Genomic DNA, 27,539 nt, shown 5'->3' on the forward strand with positions numbered 1-27,539 from the left:
CGCAACGCAACGCTCTGGCACCTGCCAATCGGTCCTTTGCAGGAAACGTCTCCCCGGTTGTCCCCTCGGGGTCCACGCACGGTCTCCCTGCCACGATGCGGGCTACCCGATCCCTTCTCGGGTTTCTTCTGCGGTGGCCCTGTAAAGGCGCCGGTTGTTCACGCCCTCCAGGTGACTTCTGGCAGAGCTGCGAGCACCGGGAGGCCCGGAGCGCTGCTGGCCCAGACCTGGTGTCCTGCTGGGAGGGGCGTCCCCCGCGCTCGCGAGCTCCGCCCCCGGCTGCCTATAAGTGGTGGCCCGGCCCACGGCGCGGCCGCGGCGGTGGCGGTGGCGGCGGCGGGAGCAGGCTCAGGGTCTCCGGCGGCCGGTGATCCTCCAACCCGTTTCCATAAGGCTTTAGCTTTCCAACTTCAGCTACAGTGTTGGCTAAGTTTGGAAAGGAGACAGAGAGAGACCCCGGTGGCAGCTTTGCTGTTGATCTTTGTCCTAGTTGTCCTTTGGGGTCGTGCACAAGGCTGTTGTGCTTTTAGCGGTGCTATCTCCGGTTCCTCGCACTCCCGTGAACAAGCCCCTGGGCAAGAGCAGCTACAGCAACCACTACCAAAACAAGCAAGGGGAGAGCGCCTGGTGCCATGACCAAGGCAAGAGATCAAAGCGGCCAGGAAGGATGCTGTGGTGAGTTGTATAATCCTAATGTGTCAAGAGGTGGGATTGCAGGTGGCCGGGGTGGGGGACGCAGTTCCGTGAGGGTTGACTTATGTTTGGATGGAGGCTCCGAAGAACGTAAATTCAAAGTTTGGTTAAAAAGAGCTTGCAGGTCGGCAAGGATAGATAGAGTATGCTGGGCAGTGTGGAATTCCTTGCCCTGATAAACAAACCTCACCAAAGCTGAAGAATGTTGAAACAGAAGTTTCTTCACGGTGCATTAAGTCGGGCGGTTATTGGCCAAGAGGCCACGCTGGACCTCAGGGGATGGCATGAAGTAAAGCGAATGCATCAATCTGTAGGTGACCTGCTTAAACACCGCACATACGTATGACCCAAAGCAAACTCTAACCTGAGCGCAGGGGTATGGCAAAACATAGTTTTCATTTTCTCTCTCTGGGCCTTTGTAGGATCCTTAGGAAACTACCTGACCTCGGCAAAATTCCTTCTCTACCTTGGCCACGCTCTCTCCACTTGGGTAAGTGAGACAGACTGCAATGACTCTTCGGGCGTGATTGCGCAAGCTCTGTTTACTTTCTGTGGAGACAGTTGTATTAAGCGAAATTGTTCTTAGACACATGTTTCAGCAGAATTTTTTTTCGAAGACAGTTCCCATGACTATTAGTAAATGTTTATTAATGGTGAAATGCTAATAATTAACTGAGTGAAACTGTCCATAATAAGATTGACAAAGACAGGAAAACATGCATAATTCCTAGGGTTGGCAAATTCTATTACCCCCTCCCAAACTGGAAAGGCTATCTCGCGAGTCTTCTTTCTTTTCCCACATTTAAGAAACTTTTTCTGAGGTCTGGAGAGATGGCTCAGTGGTTAAGAGCACTGACTACGTTTCCAGAGGACCCGGGTTCAATTCCTAGCACCCACATGGCGGCTCACAGCTGCCTGTAGCCCCAATTTCATGGGATCGGGCACCTTCACAGACATATATGCAGGCAAAACACCAATGCATATAAAATAAAAGTAAATAAATTTTTAAAGAAGAAGAAGAGGAGGAAGAAGAAAAGAAACGTAACTCTTTTCTTTTGTTAAAGTCTGGTTCCAGCATGCAGCATCATGAAAATAGAATAGAATGATATACTAACAAATATTGGCCTATCAGGGTAACAGTAATATTGTAAGATTAGCTTAAGTATACCTAATCCAAGATCAAATATCTAAATGATAAAAAAATCTAATCTTCAAAGCTGTTATCTGTGGCTACTTAATATGTGGGTAGTACAAGCTGGGATAAAAACCACCTCCCAGGGAAATTAGGCATGGCTTCACAATTCTCCCATTGGTTTCTTAAGTGGCTTTGAGAAAATTCCAGAATTTCTGCTCTAGATTCCTCTATAAGCCCCCCTAAATACCCCAAAGAGGGCTGCATGTGTTCAATAGATGATTATTAGAAACCCTAAACCATTATTCTTACTGCTTAGAAGCCATGACTCTAAGCATATTCTGTGCCTTATTAACAACAACAAAGAATTTCCAGAGTCTAGTTTGAAGTGCTACTTTCTTTTAATTGACTTACCTATAAGCCATGAATGGGGGCCATCATACACAGAAATCTGTGCCCTCTGTCCTCGGGAGGGTATTAGGTTGGGTTGTTGGCTCTCTGAGAAACAGCAGCCTCAGATAACTTCCTAGAGAAGCTAACTCCTGGGTTCTGAATGCTTACCCAGGGATGACTCTGCAAATATATTCATAAACAAAGTGGAATTGGCCTGAGTTTGTTTTAGCTGGTGGCATAAGAAAAAAAAACAGCAAAGAGCCCTTTATAAATCTAAACCAATAGCTTGTTCTTCCCATTTAATTTAGTAATATTAAGCACAAAGGGGCCAGTGATGGGTCTGGAGTCCTCCAAGAGAACCAGGGCACCTCTTTTCTAAACACTGATTAACTTCAAGGCTCATGTGACCTTTGGGTGTTAGACACATGAGAAGAGCTATGGGTGTTTCAGGTTTTTTTTTTTTATTAGTTTATTTTGTATTTTGTATTGAGAAAGAAAATATAAAGCATGTTCCTAAAGAAAGGTAGAAGATGCTTGTTCTAACCTTATAGTCAGTTGAACAAATGGACGAGTCCTCGGGAGACAGAAAGATGAGATGCTACAGCAACAACTGGGCCACAGAAGGGTTAGTGTTTAGTCTTCGCTGCAAAGGGTACAGAAGGGGATGCTCTAAGTAGTTAATTCTGTTTCTGTGCTTTGTCTCCTGTGTGCAGACACACACACACACCACACACACACAGATACATACATGCCAACATACACGCCAACACACACACACCACACACACACACCACACACACACCACACACACGCCAACACACACACTCCACTCACACATGCATGCCAACACACACCACACCACACACACACACACCACACACATACCACACACACATGCCAATACACACATATGCCAATACACACACACCACATGCACACAAACACACACACAACACACACAACACATATATTCGCCAACACACACACAAATGCCAACATACAACACATACATACTTGCCAACACAACTGAACTGTGATTCCTGAGACCTTGGATATAGGGTCTTTGGGCAGAAGGTTCTCTGAGGTTAGGTTTGTGTGATCTGTGTGTTTTTTTCATTTCTGACTTCATTTCTACTAACGGGATAACACATTTCATGCTGCCGTCGGAGCACAAACCAGCTGAGAAGTAGGTGCTTTCGTTTAGGAGTTTGTAACACAATTCAGTAAGGGCTTCCGAGCAGCCACAAACAAAAGCACCAATGTGAAACCGTGAAAAAGAGGGGCTTACTTCTCCGCTCACAGAGGCCTCTGTCATAACGTAGAGTGCCACCTGCTACGTCCCTTTTCCTCATAGCCTCTGCTACCCCCTGTCCTGTGCCTGGTTTGCCTCGGTCTCTCTAGACTGGAATGCGGGCACCATGAAAAGGAGCCCGCTGAAGCTGTGATGCCACAGTCGCGTGGGGCACGCATCGGAAACCAGTCTAGAGGCGTTTATTAAGTGGATTGATGACTGTGGTTACTAATGCTCAGATCCAGCGTGGGTAGGAAGGCACGCAAACAAATATCAAAGTAGAGTTGGAGCGTGTGGCGGGGAGGCAGACAATGGATGCGTGAAAAGGCGGGCTGAGTACTTAGCCAGCATTTACTTAGATGTTGCCCCGTTCTTGGGGTTTTTATAAGCACACAGTTTACCACTTCTTAATACTTGGAAGGTCTTTGGAAATTAGGATAGCCAGAGCAATTTCAACCTCGTTCTCCAAGCTCTAAATCTTGTGTTTTCTTTTTGGATTATGATTGGAAATTGCATCATTCTTTGCACAAAGATTTCCCTACCTCTGCAGTGTTAATGTTTGGGGTCAGGAAATGCTTCCTGATGGAATGAGGGATGCTGGCAGTATTTCCGTACCTCAAGTTCCCTTCAGGCAGGGAGGCTGTGATACCCCCAAAGCATCTACAGACATTATTAGCAAGTGACCCCTAAGAATAGAATGCTCCCTAGTTGAGAACGGCATGTTTATCATGTTAGCATGAATCGGTTTAAATTTTGAATATTTAAAGTGGTTATTTTAGTCTTGTTAAAATTTAACAGCATTTGACTTATCAGTAAAATAATTTCCTTTCAACATATGAAGTTTATCATGAGGATTTTGCCAGACTTTGGGAAGATCTCAGAGTGGAAGTTCTTTCACACAGGGTCAAATATGTAAGGAATTTAGTGATGATTCTGATGAAATGGTGTCTTTCCTCAATGTTAACCTAAAATGTCCTGGCTGGAACTTGTAACCTCATAGAGTGTCTTTTCTAGATAGCTCATGTATTAATCTATCTGACTAATTAAAAAGTTTCTGTTAAACTTGTACAACATTTTATGCCAACTAATAGCAAAATTCCTTATATGTTCTGGAACTATGTAAAGATATAATTCTCTCCATCTCAGCTTGTTTCATGACAGAATCTACAATTTAGCTCTTGCTATCCTTGAACTCACTATGTAGACCAGGCTGGCCTCAAACTCACAGAAACCCACCCACCTCTGCCTCCTGAGTGCTGGGATTAAAAGTGTGCATCACTACACCCAGCTATCCTTTCAAAACTTGTCTTTATTAAAACATTAAAATAGCTGTTTACTTATATATCTATTTCAACATCTTTGGTCTTATGGGATCAGAGTTTCCATGATTGATTTTTTTCCCTTCTGTTTGTTCTGCTATTTTACAACTTTGAAAAAAATTTACTCGTGGAATAACACATAAAAAAAGATAGCAGTGAAAACCCATCAGAGGCCTCAGAGGCCATTCCTGCAAGATCCTAGATTGAAAAACTGGCTTGTGTCAGCTCTTAAGTTAATTTAATGCTTAGAAATTATAAGTAATGAAGCTTGACTTTTCCATTGTGCTGGAATAAATCTTTAACATTAGGCCAATTTTCAAGTCATAATTATTGGCTTGGAAAACCATCCGATGTAGCCAGAAAGCATCCTTTTGATAAGAAAACGACTTCTTGACTACAGTGGGCTACAAACTCAACACCTTTCAACCAAACCTCCTTGTCTCGTTTCAGGGGGATCGGATGTGGCATTTTGCCGTGTCCGTGTTTCTGGTGGAGCTCTATGGAAACAGCCTCCTTCTGACAGCTGTCTATGGGCTGGTAGTGGCAGGCTCCGTCCTGGTCATGGGCGCCATCATTGGTGACTGGGTCGACAAAAACGCCAGACTGAAAGGTGAGTGCTATTACGTAACTCAGCCTGTGTTCTTTGGACCAGCCCGTGTTTCCTCTGTACGGGAGAGAATAACTCATGACTCAGAGAAAAGACTCGTGCGACAGAGCTGAGGGATAGGGGCTGATGGCCACATCTGGATTCAGGGTCCTGAGGCAGCTGCCTTAGTTGGGGTGTCAGAGCATTGACTTCATAGATTTTTCTTTCTTTTGGCAGTTTGTCGGTTTCAGAGGTTAACAATTAACCCAGTAGCCAATTTTCTGGGAATCGCGTTAAACATTAAGAGTTTGCTTAGTTCTGGCTTCCTCCCTCACCATGAGTTGCGCTAGAGGCCCTCTAGTGTGAGGTTCCTGGGTACAGCTTGAACATCTGTCCTCTGGTGTACATTTAAAGGTGTGCGTAGTGGAGTTTGACAACCAAACCCAAGGGAGAATAACCATGTCTGGACAACAGACAGCTGAATTACACTTTTTTAAGGAAAAAAATTATAATATGTTATAGAAATTACAATAAATCATGCATGTATTATATTGTACACATGATAAAATGATTTTTATTCTAAGGCATCAAGATATATTCTGCTTTATATACAAGAGATTGGGAATAACTAAGCAATTTGGTTATAGGAATATAAGATGTGTGCGGATAATTATTTGAAACTCAGTTAATAATGCAAAGAGCTGTCCATGCCTGCCTGAAGAGAGACACAGGAAAAACTCTAAGGTATAGCTAGCTTTGTTCAGCTCAGGGTGATTGCTCCTAAATAGTCGACAGGCTTACAGAGTTCTAGGATTTGGCGTTATTAGTAAAATGATTCATAGGAAAATTTTCCTATTTTGAGAATAAGTCGATAAGAGCACATATAGAAAAAAATTATACACTAGGGAAAACCAAATTCTCTTGATAGCTAGCCACAAGAATATTCTCCACAGGATCCTTTAACCATAACGTGGTTGAGTGTTGCAATCACGCGTTCGGGAAGTGCTAAGTTGGATGGAGAAGGCTGTGGTATATGATAGGAGTCTCCTGTGTTTGCAGTCTCAGCGTCTCACGAGCCACCCTTCATGTGACTCTTCCCTGCTCCTTACAGGATGAAGTCACTATTTCTTCCTCTGCTCTCTGAGACTTTGTGGTACCTTCATTATTGTCCTGAGATGGTTATAGTCATCTTCCCACATAGCCTTCCTTCTGGTGTGTGGGGACTTGGTTTTTAATCCTTAGCTATGAATGCATGCATTGCATTGGGTTTTGTTTCAGGGAAGAGTCTGTTTTGTTTTAAGTCTTTGATATGATCTTCCAAGCCAGGATAAGCCTTACCGTTCTGGATGGCAAGATCTGTAATTGTAACTTATACCTTCCACAATGTTTTCACAACTATTTTATTTGAAGATCATTGTGATTCCATAAGGGAAGGAAGGTATATGTTATCCTCCACACTTACCAGGCGTAGGCTTAAGAACCATTAAATATCCTGTCCTAATGATCTGCCTATGAGTGGCGGGAAAATGGCTACTGGGTTCTTACCTGGCCTTGCTCACCTATATGAAGAAGTGTCTCTCTCTAACAGGACCTTGCATTTTCTCTGATGGAAGGCATAGCTCAGAATTTCATAGCAATGACAACAAAATACAAATCAGAAGAAATCTACGATGTATGGGTTCTGGGCAAATGTTTGTGTATTTTTTATTATTTTAATAGATCAAGCAGGCCACGTAAGCGAGAGGTTACAGAGTCCACTTCCTCTTCAGCTCTTCTCTAACCTCCTATGTGTTTTTATTTTAGCTTAAGCAGTTGAGGGTTGAAGGATGGATCTTATCCATACAACACTTCTGTTTATAATAGTAAACTTCCTAAGAATTAATGAGATAAATATGCAGTTATCATGAAAGACTTCAATTAATAGAAGAAAGCCACGGCTTCATTTATTTTGTTTGCAGGGTTCTCAGGTCTGTGGGCAGGACCTAGCTGAGGCAGAATTTACTCTTGGCGGGGTTTCTTGGTCTTGTAGTAGTTACGCGTGTGCATCCACGTAGCTCAGCAATCGCGTGAATGACAGCATCCTGCTCAACCATGCCGGTGCAGTGAACATTTTGCTTTTGCTCCCTACAGTGGCCCAGACTTCACTGGTGGTGCAGAACGTCTCCGTCATCCTCTGCGGAATCATCCTCATGATGGTTTTCTTACACAAACATGAGCTTCTGACGATGTATCACGGATGGGTCCTTGTAAGTTCTCCACGGGGTTCTTGCTGTTTGTTTCCAGGGTCCTGAGGATGGAGCCCGGGATCTCAGAAGTACTAAGCATACACTCCACCACTGAGCTGTGCCTCAGCTCCCCAGGATTCTGGATGAGAGAACAGAACATCCAATAGCGGTGAAGGTGTAAACCTTTTTCAGACTAGGAGTGTACCTTGTGGGTTTTCACTGTAACCTTTAATATTGATTTCTAGATCCACGGGTCATTTTGATCTTCTCTTTTTTTTAATTAATTAATTTATTTATTTATTTATTTATTATGTATACAATAATCTGTTTGTGTGTCTGCCTGCCGGCCAGAAGAGAACACCAGACCCCATTACAGATGGTTGTGAGCCACCATGTGGTTGCTGGGAATTGAACTCAGGACCTTTGGAAGAGCAGGCAATGCTCTTAACCTCTGAGCCATCTCTCCAGCCCCATTTTGATTCTCTTGATTCTCCTTTGATGATGTTTTAAAAAAACATTCAACTGTCATATAAATGATGATTGTATAACTTTTGAATTAACTATAGATAGTACAGATCTGAATGATGCCCTGACCTTTAATTTCTGACTCCTGGTACTCAATTGTCCCTTGTGCAGAAAGTAAAGTTACTTTTTATGAATGACACTAAAATAAAAAAAAAAGATAAGCTTCCGTATTAACTCAAGTTTTTTGCTCTGATTCCTTAGACTGCCTGCTACATCATGATCATCACTATCGCGAACATCGCCAATCTGGCCAGCACTGCTACTGCCATCACAATCCAAAGGGACTGGATTGTTGTGGTGGCGGGGGAAAACAGAAGCAGACTAGCAGGTAACTGGGATGACCCTTTCGACTAAAGGGATCCATGAATCCATGGCCCTAAGTGGGAAGGGATGCCTTTTTACCGTTGGTCGTCTGGGAAGGCTTTAAGGACACTACACGGGAAGCACCAGGGTTTTGCATTGCTGCCCTTACAGAGGTCAGACAGGGCAGTGACTTACCTAAGTGCTCCGGAGTTAACTTTAGGATCCTTCCTACTGTATCCTTCTCTGTAAATCTAGCGAGTAGAACATCTCATTTGAACTTTTCGGTTTTTTTTTTCTTTTTAAATTATGCTGTTTCTCAATTTCAGTTGTCATGGTAGCAATCTGACATGGTATTTTGCCCTCATAAATATGGAAATATTACACGCACTTTAAGGATTGTACCATTGGTACTTTGTTTCTTTCTACCAAATGGAGGTAACACAGTTGTAGCAGAGATTATTGAAGTTAGTTTTCACTTCAAAAAAAAATTTCTTTTGAACAGTAATTATCTCACATCCTACAAAATGTAAGACTTATGAAATATTTTCAAACAGAAGACAGGACATGTTCTTTAACAAACAATCTTAGTTTGTTGGAAACACAGACAAATAGCTTAAGAAAGACCAGAGTGTCTTCAAGACACATGCCTTATTTCACGAATGCTCCTAAGGCCCCTGGCTTACCCGGTATCCTCCTTCTTCACCGCAGCGCCCGCAGGTTTGAACTGGCTTGGTAATTATACAAGGTGAGAGAGGAAGGTCACCCCATCAGCTGAGCCGACTCTGCGGGTCATTAAGATAATGAGTCTCACAAGCGCAGTGCCCAACAATCCTGACAGACAGGAAAGTCATTCCCGATGACTAAAGCAGCCCACTCGAGGACACAGAAGCGAAGACTGTGTGCCGGGGTTAGCAAGCGGCTCCGTTTGACTAGACCTGGTGGTTCAAACATAAAAAGAAGGCGGGAAGGAAATAGGAATTGAAAGGGAGCAAAGTCTATGGGAGACCGGGAACAGGCTTGCCCCTCCTGCCTGTGTGCCTCTTCAGATAGCTATGAATGTGGCCCCACGTATTTGTAGGTGACTGACAACACCACACTCTGATTTTCAAAGTTGGACACCTCTGCTCTAGAAGAAAAAGAATTTGTCTGAATCATTACCTCCTGGTAGCCGTTATTTTAGGGAACTGGAGAGATGGCTGGCTCCTTTAGAGCCCATTCCTCTCTTCTGGAGGACCCGAATTCTATTCCCAGCATGGCATTAGGCAATCACCTGAAACTCTAGCTTCAATGGGTCTGATACCTCTAGGCTCTGTGGCACGTACCCTTAATGCATCTACGTGCACAATACACATCATTAAAAAGTAATAAAAAGAAGGAATTTTAAAAGTTGTTTTCCTCCTTAAAATAGCTTTATTAGGGCCAAGCAGTGGCCATGCACGCCTTTCATCCCAGCATTTGGGAGGCAGAGGCAGGTGGATCTCTTTGAGTCTGAGGCCAACCTGGTCTGCAAAGTGAGTTCCAGGACAGCCAGAGCTGTTACACAGAGAAGCCCTGTCACAAACAAACAAACAAGCAAGCAAGCAAAGCAACAGCAGTAACAACAAAAAGCCTTGCTCCAGGGAAATTCTCAAAACCTTTAAGTAGTCCTAATAAATACATAGACGCAGACAACGTCACTTTGTGGATCTACAAGAAAATGTTCCAGAACAATTGAAAATAGGACTGGCCATTTCTCAGCTGACCCCTCTCCTTCTTTGGGAGTTATTTCATGGTAGAAGAATCTAGAAAAGACAGCCTGTTTCCTAGCCTTGTGGGCTTTCCCACAAGGAAAAAGGGAAACGGAATGTCAGCCGATCTCTTTTCTTGGTCAGCTGGTCCAGTCTTCATTACTGCCCTTCTGCCCCCACCCCCACAGCCAGGCTGATAGATCACTGAAGGACACCTACAAGTTTTCTTTTCTGATATTTACCCCCAGTGGATGGTAACTAAAATCCATGCTTCCAAACAGAATACAGAGACTTCTTAATCCGGAGGGTCAGCGGATGTCTGACCATGGATTTGGTGTGTCATTTCTGCTATAAGCAGAAAAGTCGGGGGTTGGGGAAGGGATAGGGCTAAAGAAAAATAGAGAAAAGAAGAAAAGCAGAGTCTGTTGCCTTGGCTTCCTGTAAGGATGTTAGAAAACCAAGCAGGAGAGTTGGCTGTATTTGTGTGTGTTTGTGTGTATGCACACATAAAGAATAAGACTATGAGCTGGCGGCTGGTTGTTGTCTGCTCTTGTTTCTTTATTCCAGCATTCATGATTTCAGAGAGTTCTAAAACTGAAAACTGTATCATTGAGGCCAAAGTATAGTTTTTCACATGTGTGCTCTTATTGAATCTAGGAACTAGTCAGATATTTTTCAGGTTCTCTCTTCCATGTAGACTCTGCGCCCTCCTTCCCCAGGCTTTCTGATCCATCTGTCTCTCTTGCCCCTTTGTGGGGGCAGTCTGTAGTGACAGCTTGTTGGAGTTTCTGGCTAAGTATTCTGGAGGAAAATCTGGTGGTTCGCTTTGACAAAATATGGCGCGTAGGTTTCATGCCTTAGCTCTATTGCTTAAAAAAGTTGGTTTCACGTTCTAGACAGAGCAGCCTGCTGGCTCCTGATTGCCCAGCAAATCCCCTTTGAGCACATCTTCTCCTGTGTGGTATCATGTACTTGTCACAGTGAAAGACATTGCGTCCTGCCATGTTCTGTGCCATAGCTATAGCCAAAGCCACCAAACCAGCATGAGGCAAACCCTCATTTGAGTCTTCACGTGCGAATAAATGTAAATTCACAGAGCGCATATGTGTGAACGTTCAGAAGACTGATTCTCTTCTAGGCTATCACCATCCAAACAATTAGGTCTTCAAAACGGCTGCTAGTTCCTTCTGCTCCAGAAAGACACAAGCTGTTTCCTGATGCCACCTTTTTCTTGACTATTGCCTTCCTAAGTATTCTATAAAATATGGAAACTGGGGTCTCGGGAGCTCTGTGAACCCCCAGTTCTTGATCATCTAGGAGAGGGAAACGTTTGACTAAAACATTTCCTGTTGTAACGAGGTTTTAAGACGCAGCTGTTCTTTCTTGAATTGCTTTTCTTTCTGGGACTCAAATTGCTGAGTCACTTGGATCAGTTCCTCGTGTCCCTATTGGCTTGCGCACTGGAAGCCTGTTAGTGGGCAGGCAGATGTTAGGGGAGCCTGTGCGAAGGAAGACATACTCCTGAGGGAGATGGATGACCGCGGCCGCTACCTTTGCCTCTAGGAAGGCATTGCGACGGGAGGTCGGTGCCGGCTGCCTTTGCCTTTCAAGTGAAAGGTGATGAATATCAAAGTTCTTCCATTATCGTGTGTGCCTTGTACACTCCTAGGACTAATCAGAAAGCCACCGACGCCGAAGGAATGAGGGGAAGGAGAGAGGCCATTCCCAAGGATTCTCGTTAGTCACGTATTGATTTTTCCTGGCTGACCCAGATGATTGCCGAGGATCTGCCTCATGAGTTTTCGCCCTCCTTTGTGCTATAGGGCACAGCAAAGTGGATCATTGCCTTAGCTGCCCTTCCTTCATCTTTGATACTCTTGTACATCCAGGAACCAACTTTAGAAAACCCTGTTATCACGGCGAAATCTTCCTTTCATAAGCTCACTCTTTGTCTGCATCTTCACCCGCCACTCTCCATCTCCCCTGCTCCATCCTTCACTTCCAAACAATCTTTGCATGCTGGCTGCCACCTACGAAGCACAGAATCCATCACCTTCTTACCACCTAGGACCCTTTCCGTTCTCCCTCTCTTATCCTGTTTAAATTCCAAGGTCAGTCATGACACCAGGCTTGCCTCCCAGGGCAAGCCTTGGCTCGCTTGACTCTCTCTCCTGATGTTGGGCTAACTCAGTAACCCCTTTAAAGCCAACTTTCACAGTAGAGCAAGGAGAAAAGACATGACTTAGCTCAGTGTGCCCATGAGCAAGGAGCTGCTCTTTTCCTGCCGGCAGAGGGACGAGCCTGGCTCTGCGTTCAGCCACTTTCCCTCCATCCTAAAGGATGGCTGTGCATTTTCTCCTACATCCTGCAGGAGCGTCTACCAGGCCACCTTCCTCATGCTTGCTAACTTTCTCTGCTTGCTAACTTTCTCTGTGGTTTACTCTGCAGCCTTTCCCGGGGGTGGGGGGGGGTGGGGGGGGCAGCATTCACATTGTGCCCTGAAGGGATACCTATGGGAAAGATAAGAAAACAGTGTTTCCTGGAGTTGGCGCCTCTTGTGGGCTCCTCCTGCTCTGTTGTCTTTGAGGTGCCCACTGGTTCTCAGGGGGCCCATTGAGTGCCCCCTCTTAGTCTCACGTCTGAGTGCTACCGCCCCTCTTTGTCTCTGTTTCTTGAGTGTCACCATAAGCACTTGGCGCAGGGGGTTTTCCTCCACTTGGAAGCACTGTCCCCTTTTCATTTCTAGGACACGGTATTGTTTTTATCACTTTGCTCATTCCAATCATGTTTTTGACCTCTACATTTTGGCATTCCTAACAGTTTAGAACCTGGTCTGTGCTCTACACACACACCCTTGAGATTCAATCTTTATTTCGTTATTTTAAAAACTGGCAAGCTTCTGAAATTGGCTCATATCTCTTTCTGAATCTTCAGCCTCCTTGAGGTAGCTATCAGTCTCCAAAGAGCCTTATCAAAAATCAGCATTTCCCAAATCCAATTCTAGTGCTTTTATGCAAAACCTGATTACTCCAAAGTTATCTGCTTCTCAGTACTTAGTAACGCAAGAAAAATAAAAAGAACAGAGCTCCTTAGAACCATCAATGACACTTCTTTCTTAGACTCTGATGTCAGCCATAATCTATTATCAGCGCATCATGAATCTGCCTTTAAAGTAGTGGTTCTCAACCTGTGGGTTGTGACACCCTTAGGGGTTGCAATTCCGAACAGTACCAAAGTTATAGTTAATAAGTAGCAATGAAATAATTGTATGGCTGGGGGTGGCCATGGCATGAGGAACTGTGCCAAAGGGTTGCAACATTAGGAAGGCTGAGGACCGCTGCTTTAACATAAACATTGTATGTGTTTCACCGTTTACATGCCAGATGTTTCCTTGCAGCATTTGTAGATACATATTTCTACACACATCTGGAATAGATCATGCATAGTATATATTGTTGGTTGGTTGACTGGCTTTTTCTAGAGGAGTGTTAGCTTCATGAAAACAGGGACTGTTCTTCACAGCGAATGTTTTGGTCACAGGATGCCTTTAGAAACTGGCCTTCCAGGGATCTGTCCCCTGGGCTTTTCGCTTTCTATGATGTAAGTGATCAGGCTGTCTTTGATAGGTTTGAACTCTTCACTCGCCTGCCTCTTGCCTCTGTAGATATGAATGCCACCATCAGAAGGATCGACCAGCTCACCAACATCCTGGCCCCCATGGCCGTGGGCCAGATCATGACGTTCGGTTCCCCGGTCATTGGCTGTGGTTTCATTTCGGGCTGGAATCTCGTGTCCATGTGTGTGGAGTATTTCTTGCTCTGGAAGGTGTATCAGAAGACCCCTGCTCTGGCTGTGAAGGCCGTTCTCAAAGTAGAGGAGGCAGAAATGAAGCAACTGAATGCACCCAAAGGTAACTGGCCAAACCACCAGCTCTTGGTTCTAAGTTCAGCCCTCGGGAGTTTGCTGAAGACCGGATGCTAGTTTGGATTTTAGGCCATCTTTCCAGGGAGGGTCTAAATGCATTGGGTGTCATCTTTTGAGATTCTGGAAAGGACTGTGGGTTGGCTATAAAAAGACTTGGGGTAGGTCCCTGGCCGCTTTCCTTGTTGTGAGCAGTGGGCACAGAGGAGTAACTGATTGAGGATGGTTGGGAAACTGAGTCATAGAAATGGGAAGACAGGGAACATGGTCATTTCCTAGCATTCCTGAGGGGAGTAAAATAGCCATTTAGAGGGCCGTGGGGGTGGGGGATCGGGGGGGGGGGAGATAGAGGCAGGATTTTACCTGAAGAAGTGGAAGCTGCTTTTCTGGTAAAAGAAATCTTATTAAGGTTTTAAAAGAAGATAGTGTACTTCCCCACATAATTTTTCTACTTTATCTGATAAGTTTTCCTGCTATTTGCTTCAGTGAGTGAGACCATAATCTCTGAAAGAAAGAGAGGTTTGAAAAGGAGACCAATGGTATTTATTTTTACACCAGAACTATTACTTGGGACCTATGGCATGGATGTAATTCTGAAATTACCAGTAAAAGGAAAGCAATATTTACAATGTAATAGTCAAGGAGACCCACACAGGAAAAGAATGAGGAAACCCAAACCAATGATGTGTCTTATTTACAGATACTGAGCCAAAATCCCTGGAGCAATCTCACCTAATGGGCGAGAAAGACTCCAACATCCGCGAACTTGAACCCGAACAAGAGCCCACATGTGCCTCCCAGATGGCCGAGCCCTTCCGCACCTTTCGGGATGGTTGGGTCTCCTACTACAACCAGCCGGTGTTCCTGGCTGGCATGGGCCTGGCTTTCCTCTATATGACAGTCCTAGGCTTTGACTGTATCACTACAGGGTACGCCTACACTCAGGGACTGAGTGGCTCCGTCCTCAGTATTTTGATGGGAGCCTCAGCAATAACTGGAATAATGGGAACCGTGGCTTTCACTTGGCTACGCCGAAAATGTGGCCTTGTTCGGACTGGTCTGTTCTCAGGACTGGCACAGCTCTCCTGTTTGATCTTGTGTGTGATCTCCGTGTTCATGCCTGGAAGCCCCTTGGATCTATCTGTTTCTCCATTCGAAGATATACGTTCTAGGTTTATGCAGGCGGAGCCAGTGCCCCCAACTACCAAGATACCCGAGACCGGATTTACAACTGAAACACCTATGTCCAACATGTCTAATATTGTTAATACTGTCCATGAGATTAGTACCAAATCCGAGCCCATGATCTCCGTCAGCCTGCTCTTCGCAGGCGTCATTGCTGCTAGAATCGGTAAGAACTCTCTTTCCCTATATTAAAAAAGTTAGATCATCTGGGAGCGATAGCGAAGAGAATTCAACAGTAAATTATCTGAAATCACGCATGTTAATTTAAGCAAAAGCCACAGTTTATATATAGGATCTACTCATTAAACATAAAATTTTACTTAATATTTTAAACTATATGTGTATAGATATAGAAAATGTTTAGGATTTTTTTTTCTGAATTGTGTGTGTGTTTTGGGACCTTATGCATATTAAGTGAGAACTCTAATTCTGAGGTACATCCTTAAATGAATATTTTTGAGGATTAAATATTTAATCTCTCTCTCTCTCTTTCTTTCTTGTGTGTTATTGGGGATCAAACCCAGGGCCTTCTTGTGCTAGGGACATGCCTTAAATTGTTACTCTTTTGAAGGCATCATGGTTGTAAGAAACACCCTTCACAAACAAGTCCCCTCTAGCCGATAGGCATTTTCTACGTTACATACTTTGCCACACAAATTAGTTTTATACCTCTGGCCGGAAGCACAATGTCAAGGCATCCTACAGAGCCGAATTTAAGTAATCATTAATGGAGTTCTGGTGCGTGGCCTCTGAATCCATTTCTTCTTGAAACGAACCCATATTTATCTTGTGATACAGAGCAATTCATGAATTTATCAGAGGCATTAATACTCAGGCAAGACAGCTTTATTGGGAGCCCTGTGATACTCAGGCAGCAATGGCAGAGTGGGTTAAAGTTTCCTTGTTCTTTAGCCATGGCCGCACGTTAGATTACTTTAAACTTTAGACCTGCTAGAATTCATAGGCTCTGCTTCCTGAGGCCATTTTACCTTTGTTGTCTGAATAACCACAGAAAAATGGGACTGAGATGCTTGTGGCTTAGCTTTATTGGGTCCGGTGGCTGTAAGAATAATTTCTTAAAGGCATTAATAATCCAGTGTATACTGATAAATTATATAAGTGTGATGACTATTTTCTATCTATGAGCAATTCAAAGAATCGAGAGCTCCAATGTATTTTGCATATGTTAACACACCTGCATAATATAAGCTATATAACTATAAGCTAAATTATACGCTAAAATTTAATCTTTTACAATCTCTTTTACCATATAGGTCTTTGGTCTTTTGATCTAACTGTGACACAGTTACTGCAAGAAAATGTAATTGAATCGGAAAGAGGCATTATCAACGGCGTGCAGAACTCCATGAACTACCTTCTCGACCTCCTGCATTTCATCATGGTCATCTTGGCTCCCAATCCCGAAGCCTTTGGCTTGCTCGTGTTGATTTCTGTCTCCTTCGTGGCAATGGGCCATCTCATGTATTTCCGATTTGCCCAGAAGACTCTGGGCCACCAGCTCTTTGTGTGTGGTCCCGATGAAAAGGAAGTGACCGATGAAAATCAGCCCGACACCTCTGTTGTGTAAAGTCGGTTAGCTCTGGCCCCTGTTACTAGATTAGGGAGGGCGTGTGTGCTTATTCTGTACCGCACGATTCCAATAAATGCCTGCGTATTTCTCTGACTTTTACCACCGCTGTGCCTTGAGGGCTAAGAGCACTAACTAACCTAATGCAACCAAGGTGGACTGGTTATTTCCCCTTACATTTAGACATGGGGGGGGGAAGGAAGAGGGAAATAAAAGATTAGTGTATCTATGGAGAGACTCTAATGGTGAAAATGGAGTTCCTTTGCTCTTAGGAGTCTATGAAATTTTACAAAGAGTGGCTGGCTATCGGGTGAGTTAAGTTACTCCTTAGCAGGTATTTCTATTATATCAGCTAGAATTCAGATAAATCAATTCTCCCCAAGACTCACTCTTGGAAAAGTCTAGCCCTCTTCCTTTTTTTTTAGATCATATCATTCTCAGGTATGTGATAGAATCAGGTTTTTCTCCATGTATGAAGATTATAGTCTGATAACCAGTATTACCCTTCTAAAGCCCGTTGAACTTAAGGAATTTGTTGTATGTGGAGAATGAAATTATGTAACCAGCATTGTTAAAAAAAAAAAGGATTATGGCTTACCCTTTGCATTTCGACTATCAGGTCGGGCAAAATATTCCAGTAACACGCCTGGGGCTCATCCCAAAGTGATTCTCAAAAGCTGTAGGTGCGCACGACCAAAGTTGTAGACTCCTAGGGCAGGGCGGGAGGTCTTAAAGTAGATTATCTGTGTGGCTGTAGCTGCTGACAGTTAAGCACTACACCTAAGGGCTGAGGCCCCTATGGAACCAGAGTCACCGTCGTTGTCAGCGGTCACTGTCTTAGTACAAGAGCTAGCTGCCCTCCAGCCCCGTAAGTGGCCTGAAGAAGAGCGGCCACTCTTGGAAAGAAAGACCTGGGAGTCATTGGCTCAGTGCCCGCCCACCCCCCATCCTCCACTCCCCCATGCCCCCCCACCCCTGCAACATTTTACTTTGATAGATTTGGGCTTAGGCATTGGTTACCTCTGCCTTATATTTAGAGCAAAGCCGGCCACAAAGGTTCCCCTGTCAGTACCTCCGAGCAGAGTAAAAGGAAAAACTGTTTGTATATATTTTTAAAACTGTTTTGCAAGTTATTGTGTAACCTGCCAGTGCCGACCTGGGACATTGCCTAACTTTCTATGCACTTTCATGGAGACTGCAATACGTTGTTGCTTCTAGCACTTTGTCATTGAGTTTAATCTCCTCCTCTTTCTATACAGTATGACATGATTTACTATGTTGTAAAATCTTCATAAAACGTTTCTATATAAAATGTTTTGAAAATCTTAATTTCTCTTTACTGAGTTGGGTTCTCTAATGATTATTATTATTTTTTTACTTATTTCAAAAACTAGCATATAAGGCATTTGGTGTCATTATGGCCTTTGGAACAATGGATGCCATAGTCAATTGCTTATCTCCTCCCCATCCTTCACCATTGACCTCTTCCCTAACTCCTTCAGTAACTTTCCCTCTTTCTATGTCCTTTTGACCATGTCTTGACCTTCCTCACCACCTGACCGTGCCTTGGTTTCCTCCTTTGTAAGTTTTACTCATAGAGAGCGGTAATGAGCCGGGGTGCGCGGCTACCTATGGTAGGATATAGAGTCCTTGGGGACACGCCCTGGTGTGCTATCGTTGGCTTCCACGGCAGTTCTGGCTCCATCATGGCAGACAGAATGGCTATTTTAGTTTCTACTCCTACCAGCAGTGAACGAGGGTTCCTTTCCTCCACATCCTTTTGCCAGCGTTTGCTACCTGAAGGCTGTCCTGATGGGTGAGGCGCCATCTCAGGGTATATAATCTTCACTTCCCTGATGACGGGGGATGTTGAACACAGTTTGAAATTCTTCTTAGCAATTGATGTTTCTTCTTTGGGGGGGGGGTGGCATTATTTGGTAGCCCATTCCTCAGTCAGCAGATGAGAGGTTTTGTGGTTAATGTTTGCACGTCTTTGCAAACTCTGGATGTCAGCTCCCTGTCTGAAGTGTGACTGGTTCTTCTGTCGTTCACCCCGCTGATAACTTCTTTGGCTGTGTAGGAACTTTTAACTTCATGTAGCCCCGTGTGCTGATTCCTGGGGCTAATTATTTAAGTTGTTTTTATTATAGGACATCTGTATTGGATAATATGACCTTTTTATTTATTTATTTAACTTTTTAAAAAAGAAAACTATCTTTTTTCATTTTACATACCAATCCCAGTTCCCACTCCTTCCCCTCCTTCCATCCCCTCCACCTTCCCCCCCATCCCACCCTCCTTCCACTCCTCAGAGGGTAAGGTAAGGCACATTGCTTTGGGGAAGGTTCAAGGCCCTCATATCCATCCAAAAAGAATGGGTTCCCAAAAAACCAATACAAGCAGTAGGAAGTGGCCCCACCGTCTGCCCCAGCCGTACAACTGTCACCCACATTCAGAGGGACTACTTAGGTCCTATGCTGGTTCCTTCCCTGTACGGCTGGAGTTGGGGAGCTATGTGTTTTTCTCTATAAAGGGCCCCAGTTTTGTAGCCCGCGTTATTAGTTTATGGTATCCTGGATAAGAGTGCAGGAAGCCCAGAGCACAGTGCACATTCTTTGACTTTGAATCAGTCATAGCGAGTTCTGAGGTTCTACTTTTCCTCCTGTAACTTGGAGGTAATATTAGAAAACCAACTCTAACTATCCCGGTATTTCCCTGACCGGACAAGTGCGGCCATATGGAGCCGTTGAGGATGGTGGTATTTCAAGAGATTGGACCCCAGGAACGCAGGAGATGTCTGATCTCTGTGAGTAGGACCACACTCAGAAACATATTCAGCGATCCTTTATTGAAGACGTGATCTAGGCCCCAAGGCGTGATCAGGTCTGGTGAATTTAAGTTTAGAAATCATAGAGGATAAAGATCTCCTTGCCCCTAAGGTTGAGAGCTTAGGGCATCACCCTAGAGCTACAGATCTGGTGTTTTCACAGACAGCAGACACCAGCTAAGCTGGGCTTGACTGCGGTCTTGCCTGAGTCCTCTCCTCCTTCCCACAGAGGTCAAGCTGGGGTTAGATACCTGCCCTGAGAGTTCACAGCCATAATTGAAGGGCTGTGACATGACGTGGTGCAATGGATCGAACCATCTGAGCTGGAAAAGATCCAGGCTCTTGATATGGGCATGTTGCCAAATGCTGGACCCTCAAGGAGAGGCCCCGGGGGAGGAGGAAGGAGCGTGGAGTTGTGGGTTAACAGAAATTTTACGGCCACTGCGCTTATCTTTGTAGGCTATGGCGCCTGTGCTGAGCTGGAAGAGGAGGAAAATGAAGGGAATTTCGACTGCGATCCTTGAGAGTTTTTGCTGTTTACTGCCTGAGGATTTAAAATTAGGTCAGGCTTGGGCGACTGGGAAGAGAAAAGGACCCTGACTCCAGGCGTGCTCCCCCAAAGAGAAATAGCTCCAAATCCTGCAGGGTCAGTGGGAGAGTACAGCACAGTGAATTCGAAGTAGGAAAATATTCTTTTATTTTGTATGTAATTATACTTTAGAAATAATTTCCCATTTTGTATCCACTTGAAAACACATTCATTATGTTTTATTTCCATGTGTTTTCCATCTTCTGTAGGCTTTTTAAGCTCTTTCTTTTGGCGCAAACTCGTTTAGTTTTATCTCAAGCACAGGGAAGAAGCCCTCGCTTTTCCTGTCTTTTATTAATTTACATTACTTGCATAAAACAATACGGTTTGTTGTGATGATTTCAGGCGTATGCAGAGCAGAGTCCTATCCACCAATCCACCCGCTTTTCTGCCTCCCCTTCCCTCCGTCTGACCCTCTTCCTCTTCTCTGATCGTTGCTCATCTACTTAGTCTTCCTTTTTTTCCATCCCTCTAGATTCTAAAAATGACGGGGGAAATGGAATACTCTTTCTAATCCATTTCATTTCATTTTATTTTCAAACAAATAAACTTCCATTCCTCCATTTTCCCCTACCTGTCCCCCAGCTGCTAGTAACAAACTTAACAGGATGATATTCAATAACCTTTACCCTTTGTGCAGGTAAGAAGTTACTTTCCAGTATATTACAAAGAAAAAAAAAACCAGTGCACCAGGAATTCTGATGGTACCCACACCCGAGGCCTGTTAGTAGGGAACAAGGTATGGTCAGGGCTCTCAGGGAAGTGCATGTGACCCACTTGTCATGTGACTCTGCCCTCTGTTGACAGAACCTGGAATTCTTAAATATTGGCAATTAACCTGAAACACACACACACATACACACGCATGTGTACACACACACACACACACACATGCCATGATAGGCTACCTTTTTTTTTAAATCAGAGTTCTCTAATGATATGGTTTGTGAACAAGAGGATGTAGTTTCATAAAGCTAGTGATTGTGAGGAGAAATTTACACAAGAATTACAAAGTCGGGGGAACCAGAGAAAGCATGGCAAACATTTGGAATAAATATTTCAAGTTATTAAACTTATTGCAAAGCACTATAAATGGCACATAATCTATATATTTATCACCTATCATGCGTCAAAAAATTTGGCATCTCATTCATGGGCTGCTAGTACTGTTGGGTTAAACAATGATTAAACTTAAAAATGACTTTGAAAGTTTGCCTGAATTGTAAAGATAAGACGCTCCTCTTTGAAGAAGAAAACTAGAATCTGAGTGTAAATACTCATTCCCCTACCATTCTCCAAGTCCTTGGAATCAACCGTTGTAAACATTTCATTCATTCTTATTACTGCTTTTCAATGAAGTTGAAGAGATACGTTCTGTTGTATCACCACACTCTGTTTGCCAAGATTTTATCTCTGTTGATTGATCTGTGACAGAAGTCATGTTCATATTGACTTGTAGGTCTATTCATCAAGCGTTTTAAAGATTCACAGCATGGATGAGGAAGTACCCAAATTGCCTAATGTATTTTAGCACGATAAGAAATAAATTGCAGGGGCTGGAGAGATGGCTCAGCGGTTAAGAGCACTGGTTGTTCTTCCAGAGGTCCCGAGTTCAAGTCCCAGCAACCACCTGGTGCCTCACAACCACCTGTAATGAGATCTGGTGCCGACTTCTGGCCTGCAGGGACACATGCAGGCAGAACATTGTATGCATAATAAATAAATATTAAAGAAGAAATAAAATGCAGTTAGGGACACTTGCTGTTCTTGCAAAGGACCCTGGTTACTTCCCAGCACTCACATCGGCGACACAGCTGCCTGTAGCTCCTGTCCCACAGGTCCAGCTCAGTCTTGGCCTCCGAGAGCCACTGAGAGCGCCTACATACATGTGATGCACCTACGGACACATACATACACATGAATAAAAGCCAATAAAAATTTTAAGAGGAAATAAGTTTAGTCTAAGATTGCAACTAAGACCAAAAAGCAAACTGAAAATCCCAAAGAAAATAAAACTAAAAAAAAAACCCGAGTTTTATCTTTTTCCTCAAGTTATTCTTCTTTCGAACTCCCAATAACTGCAGCTCAATGGCACAGCTTATTATTCCACAATGGCTTCTTCCTTCCTTTGGTCTTTCCTTCCAGAATACGTCTGTTGTACAAGATGGAGCTCAAGAACAGAGCAGAAATGTTAGAATCTTGTGGCACCGTGTGCACATTTACCTAAGAGGTCTGAACCGGTCATATTGCTCACACTTTACAAACGAAAGGACCTTGTCCCTCATATGGAGACTTGTTCACACTTTCCAGGTCTACAAGGGAACTTGTGTGTTATCTAAAGAACGGACACATGAAATATCAAAGCTCAGGGGAGTTCTTTTGTTCTTGGCCTTGTGCAAGTTAGGGTAGATTTTTCTATTTGAACATCTTCCTTATTGTATTTTATTAGAAGAAAAGTGCACTGCCAAGTCCTTCAAATAACTATGATCAAAATTATCTGAGGTGGTCACTGTCCTTTCTTCGTGTATACACGAACATATATGAAGCTTTGTGCTTTGTAGAACTAATTTTCAAAAACCTATAATAAGCGACCTACGGTATTTTAGAGTTCAGGCCATACTTACAGGGATAGTAGACTTTTCCATGTTGTATTTTAGAAAGAATAGTTGTGCCATGGTAGATTTAAGTTTTTCTTTAGTATTGTGTAACATTGATGTATTAGCATCAACTGGATGCAAATGTTCTCACTGAATTCTAAGGTGTTTAAGTAAAAGGCATTTAAGATATTTGAACAGAGGGAGTTACTATTTGAACACCAATTATTTGCCTTTTATTATTCATCCGATCTCTGAACTCGGTGAAAAGTGTATTCTCTGCACTGTACAGATGGGAAAGACCGACCTGTAGAACAAATACCGTACGAGCACATAGCTGTCCTATTCTCATAGGAGAATAGAATCCCAAACCATTTCTCTCTACTTTCCTCTATTACGCTCAAAGCCTGACTGAAGCTGTGTCTAATGGGAAATTCCAGAAAACCCCTTGTGTTCCTGGGATTATTTATGGGCTTACTTATGTCCAACGCATGCCGCATGTGAAATGGGCAGAATTCTGTCCATTTGCAGAATGCGAGGGTTCCTAACGAGGCTTCCAGGGGGGCTAGTTTTCCCTTTATCTGTGGCCGTGCTGCCTGTGAGAAACATCTGGGTTTGTGCCTGTGCAGATCTCCGGCTATGCTGCGACTTTCCTAACATTTCTGTGTGTGGCAGGGGTAGCTGTGGACACATTTAAGCCTTTCCAATTGTTAGCTTTGTATTCTTGTAGGCGGAGGCCACTTGTTTGTTTCCCGGCTGCCCAGACTCCAAAATAATCACTCAGAAACTGTATTATTTAAATCATGCTTGCCCAATCACCCAAGCGTACTGCTAGCTAGCTCTTACATCCTTAGTCAACTATCTCCACCATTTTATCCCTTACCAAGAGGCTCGAGGCTCGAGGCTCGAGGCCTACTGACAAGGCTCAATCTTGTCTGTTCCCAGTGGTGGCTACATGGTGCCTTTTTGACTCTGCCTACTCTCTCTATATATTTCTTCCAACCTGACTATATTCTGTTAAACCTTTGGCCGAAAGCTGCTTCTTTATTCATTAACCAATAAAAGCAATACATATACAGAAGGACTTCCCACACCATATTCTTGAGCCTGAACTTCCGTTCCATTTGCACAATGCGATGTTGACATTTGTGACATCTTTCTCACTGGGGATCAGCACTTTTAGTCCAGGGGCTCCTTTAAATGTTTCTTAAATTTGTAAGGCAGAACTGAGGATGTTCTTTGTTTCAACACAATCTACTGTTCTCGGCTTGTTCTGAAACAGTGTTCTATATTCGAAACAGATAGGGGAGTATTGGTTTATAAACCTTGCACAGGCATAAGGCATAGTTCACAGAGTTGTGTGGATTACAGCCTAGTTAGCAGGGATGGTAGAAGTGCTGTGTTATCTAAAACAGCTGATCCTATCCACCCAGGCAGAGCACATGCACGATGTCACGGACTGGGTGACATTTGTGAACAGAAGATAAAGAAATGAAGATTTCTTCTGGGGGGCTTGCAGTGAGACTGAGGTCCTCTAGAGAAGGGGGCTCACACCCCGGTGAGACCAAGGCATCTAGAGAAGAGCCGGTTTGAGAGTCGCAGTGAAGGTTTGACAACTTTTGTGCCCTAAAGGTCATCTACTGACTTGAGTTGCCCACTTACTCACAATCCCCTCCCTCACAGGATGCCAGTTAAGAAAACACAACTTCCTCAACAGCAGAAGGCATTTAAATGAGTTGCTTGAATTAATCAACTTAGTCTCTCTCTCTCTCTCTCTCTCTCTCTCTCTCTCTCTCTCTCTCTCTCTCTCTCCCTTTCTCAAGTGTGAACAGATAATCGAAGATGGTCGGAAATCTGGGAAAAGTAAGACACCAGATAGCAGCGGCAGATGCATAAAGAAAAGAACAGGTCAAAGAAGACAGATAATTCATGGAAGAAAATACAGTTTCTTTTCCTTGTTTTTCAAGAGTTGTATTTACACTATCCAAAGACCAAAGAAGAAATGTTATCTATAAATTAAGCAGAGACTATGCAACCCCCTAGAATTCTAATAAGATGAATGAACCAGAGACTTCATGAAATAAGAACAGAATGGGCCAGAATGTTGATCCATGAACTCATTGTGTAATTGATCAAACCTGAGAGCTTGGCTTTGAGACACAGTCGTGCCGTGTAGCCCAGACTAAGGTAGGGCTCCCTGCAGGGTCCAGGTTGCCCTCCCACTCAGAAGCCTCCTGCCCTTGCGCCCAGATTGCTAGCATTGCAGGTATACAGTACCGTACGTACATCATTCCTACATCCTCAACGTTCTGAGAGAAAACTGAGATGCTGTGTGAATTCATGAAACAATAAAGGACATTGAGGCTTATTATTTGAGACTATGCTATGTATGTAGTAAACCACAAACATATAGTGAGAAAAGCTGGGGAAAGGGGTGGGAAAGGGGTAGAAATGAGTTATTTATCTGGGGTAGTGAGCCACTGAGAGAAAGGTTGCCCTACGTCACTAAGCCAAGCAGTAGAGATAATGTTAGTAGCGTTGAGAATTAGATATAATTAGTTACCAACCATCCTAGCAGATCCTGATATTTACCTCTTTGTTCCCCGTGTATATATTAGCAAGTTCATTCTTAAATACAATTGTTAATGAGATCAATGACTCAGTGACTAAGACAACTTCCATTGTCCGTTCAGAGCCGTACAACTAGGAATAGCTAAACGGGCTTCTTCAAAGGCTAGTACTGTGAAGTGGTAAATACACGCAAACGATTACTTTTGCTTTCTTTCGTGAAAGTGAAAACTGCATTTGCTTAGGGGGGTGTGTATGGGTATGAAGTCCCACCTCTCTCTGGGGATCCATTGGCCTTCGATAGCTTCTGGGAGAATCATTAATGGTGATTCTTAGTTGGTCAACCAGAGGTGAGGGCAGGCCTCGCACCCTGGGCAACCCAAATTGGACTTGACAGGGTTAATAAAAAGAGAGAGAGAAGACTATGTTGGGTGGCTGGGGAGGGAGTGAGAGCGCATCTTTGTGGAGTTAGGGGAGGGGAATAGAGCCAAGATACATTGAAAGTATTATTTTTAAAAGCAGTATAATCACACGTGTGTTTGCTTAGAGAGGAAGGAAAAATTCAGGTTGTAGTAGTATGTGCAAGATACTGGAGATGTAATATTAGCGGGTGTTAATTTGTTGTTCTATCGTTTATTCGCTAACAAATAAACAGTTTGCACCACGTGCAGACTCACTGACTAGTTTGTAGCTTGTTTTATCTAGTGTTTGTTTTTTTCTACTCTGGAACTGAGATTCCAGTCGTCTTGTGTTTTTCTCCTTCCCCAAAAAATGTTTTATCCATATTCTCCAATATTTTACATTTATCAAAACTTTTGAGCTTCTGATATTTTTAACAAATAGATGCTTTCTTACGACACAACTTTTAAGATGGTTTCTGTAACGCAACTTCAAACTAGAAAGCACATCAATCATTTTACGTAGGTTGGTAAAGGACTGTGAGCTATCTATGCTCAGCAACGTACTGGAAACATGTTAAAGCTTAATCTAGTTGAGATTATTAAATAAACAATCAGACATGAACTGACCTGTCAGTGCTGACTCTGACAGCGTGGGACTCACGGCTCTCACTTGATGCTGCTTTCCTTGGCTGGAGGAGTGTGTAAAAATCACACCCATCCAAACACGGGACACACCAACTAAACACGAGATGCCTCCAGAAGACTTTAAAATGGAAACAACCCCGATCTGCTGTGAGACACTGCCTGGTTTAAGAAAAGAAGAGGAGAGGAGAGGAGAAGAGAGGAGAGGGGAGGAGAGGGGAGGAGAGGGGAGGAGAGGGGAGGAGAGGGGAGGAGTGGGGAGGAGAGGGGAGGAGAGGGGAGAAGAGGAGAGGAGAGGAGAGGAGAGGGGAGGGGAGGGGATGGGAGGGGAGAGGAGGAGAGGGGAGGAGAGGGCAGAGGAGAACAGAGGAGAGGAAAAGAGAGGACCAGCACCATGAAGCTAGTGTGATCACCAATGCTTACAACTGTATTTATCATTTATACACAGAATTTAGACCTTTTGCCTTTTTAAGTAGTTTCAGTTAGCTCTTTCTCTCCCCTCTTGTGGAACCTGACATCGACTGCTCTTTTCTTGTATTTTGCATTTCATGTTCATAGTTACCAATTAGAGACCATTTCTGCTCACAGTCCATATATGTAACTATAGTTCAAAAGCCCTGACCTCAGCAGGCAATCTGTGCTCTGGAGAAGGCAAACATCACATGCTGAAGTTAATGGACTGATAAGGAGATCTTGTGAAATCTTCTGAGCTGAGCTCGGGGCACAGCGCTGCTTTGCAAAATACAGAGTTCACTGGAAAGTTTGAGGCAGAGATAAAACCTGTGCAAGAGCCCTGAAGTTTGCACACACTTCACTAGCCCCTCCCTGGAGCGTGCACACACTTCACTAGCCCCTCCCTGGAGCATGCACACACTTCACCAGCCCCTCCCTGGAGGGTGCACACACTTCACTAGCCCCTCCTCTCTTGATGAGCAAATGATTTGTTTTGCTTTGGGGGGCTTTGTTTTGGTTTGGTTCTTTCAAGAAAGGGTTTCTCCGTGTAGCCCTGGCTGTCCTGGATCTCTCTCTG

At 43.8% G+C, this 27,539-nt stretch overlaps 1 protein-coding gene across 1 annotated transcript; it reads left to right on the forward strand.

The window, feature by feature from the left end:
- The first annotated feature begins 302 nt into the window (after window positions 1-302).
- Slc40a1 (solute carrier family 40 member 1) lies at window positions 303-17,082 on the forward strand. The gene is made up of 8 exons (XM_075955966.1): window positions 303-675; window positions 1,116-1,183; window positions 5,279-5,438; window positions 7,545-7,660; window positions 8,366-8,492; window positions 13,859-14,104; window positions 14,816-15,466; window positions 16,575-17,082. The coding sequence occupies exons 1-8, from the start codon at window positions 633-635 to the stop codon at window positions 16,886-16,888; spliced, it is 1,725 nt and encodes a 574-aa protein (XP_075812081.1). The 5' UTR covers window positions 303-632; the 3' UTR covers window positions 16,889-17,082.
- The last annotated feature ends 10,457 nt before the right edge of the window (window positions 17,083-27,539 follow it).

This window comes from Microtus pennsylvanicus, chromosome 22 (genome assembly GCF_037038515.1).
Source record: "Microtus pennsylvanicus isolate mMicPen1 chromosome 22, mMicPen1.hap1, whole genome shotgun sequence".
Taxonomy (NCBI): Eukaryota; Metazoa; Chordata; class Mammalia; order Rodentia; family Cricetidae; genus Microtus; species Microtus pennsylvanicus.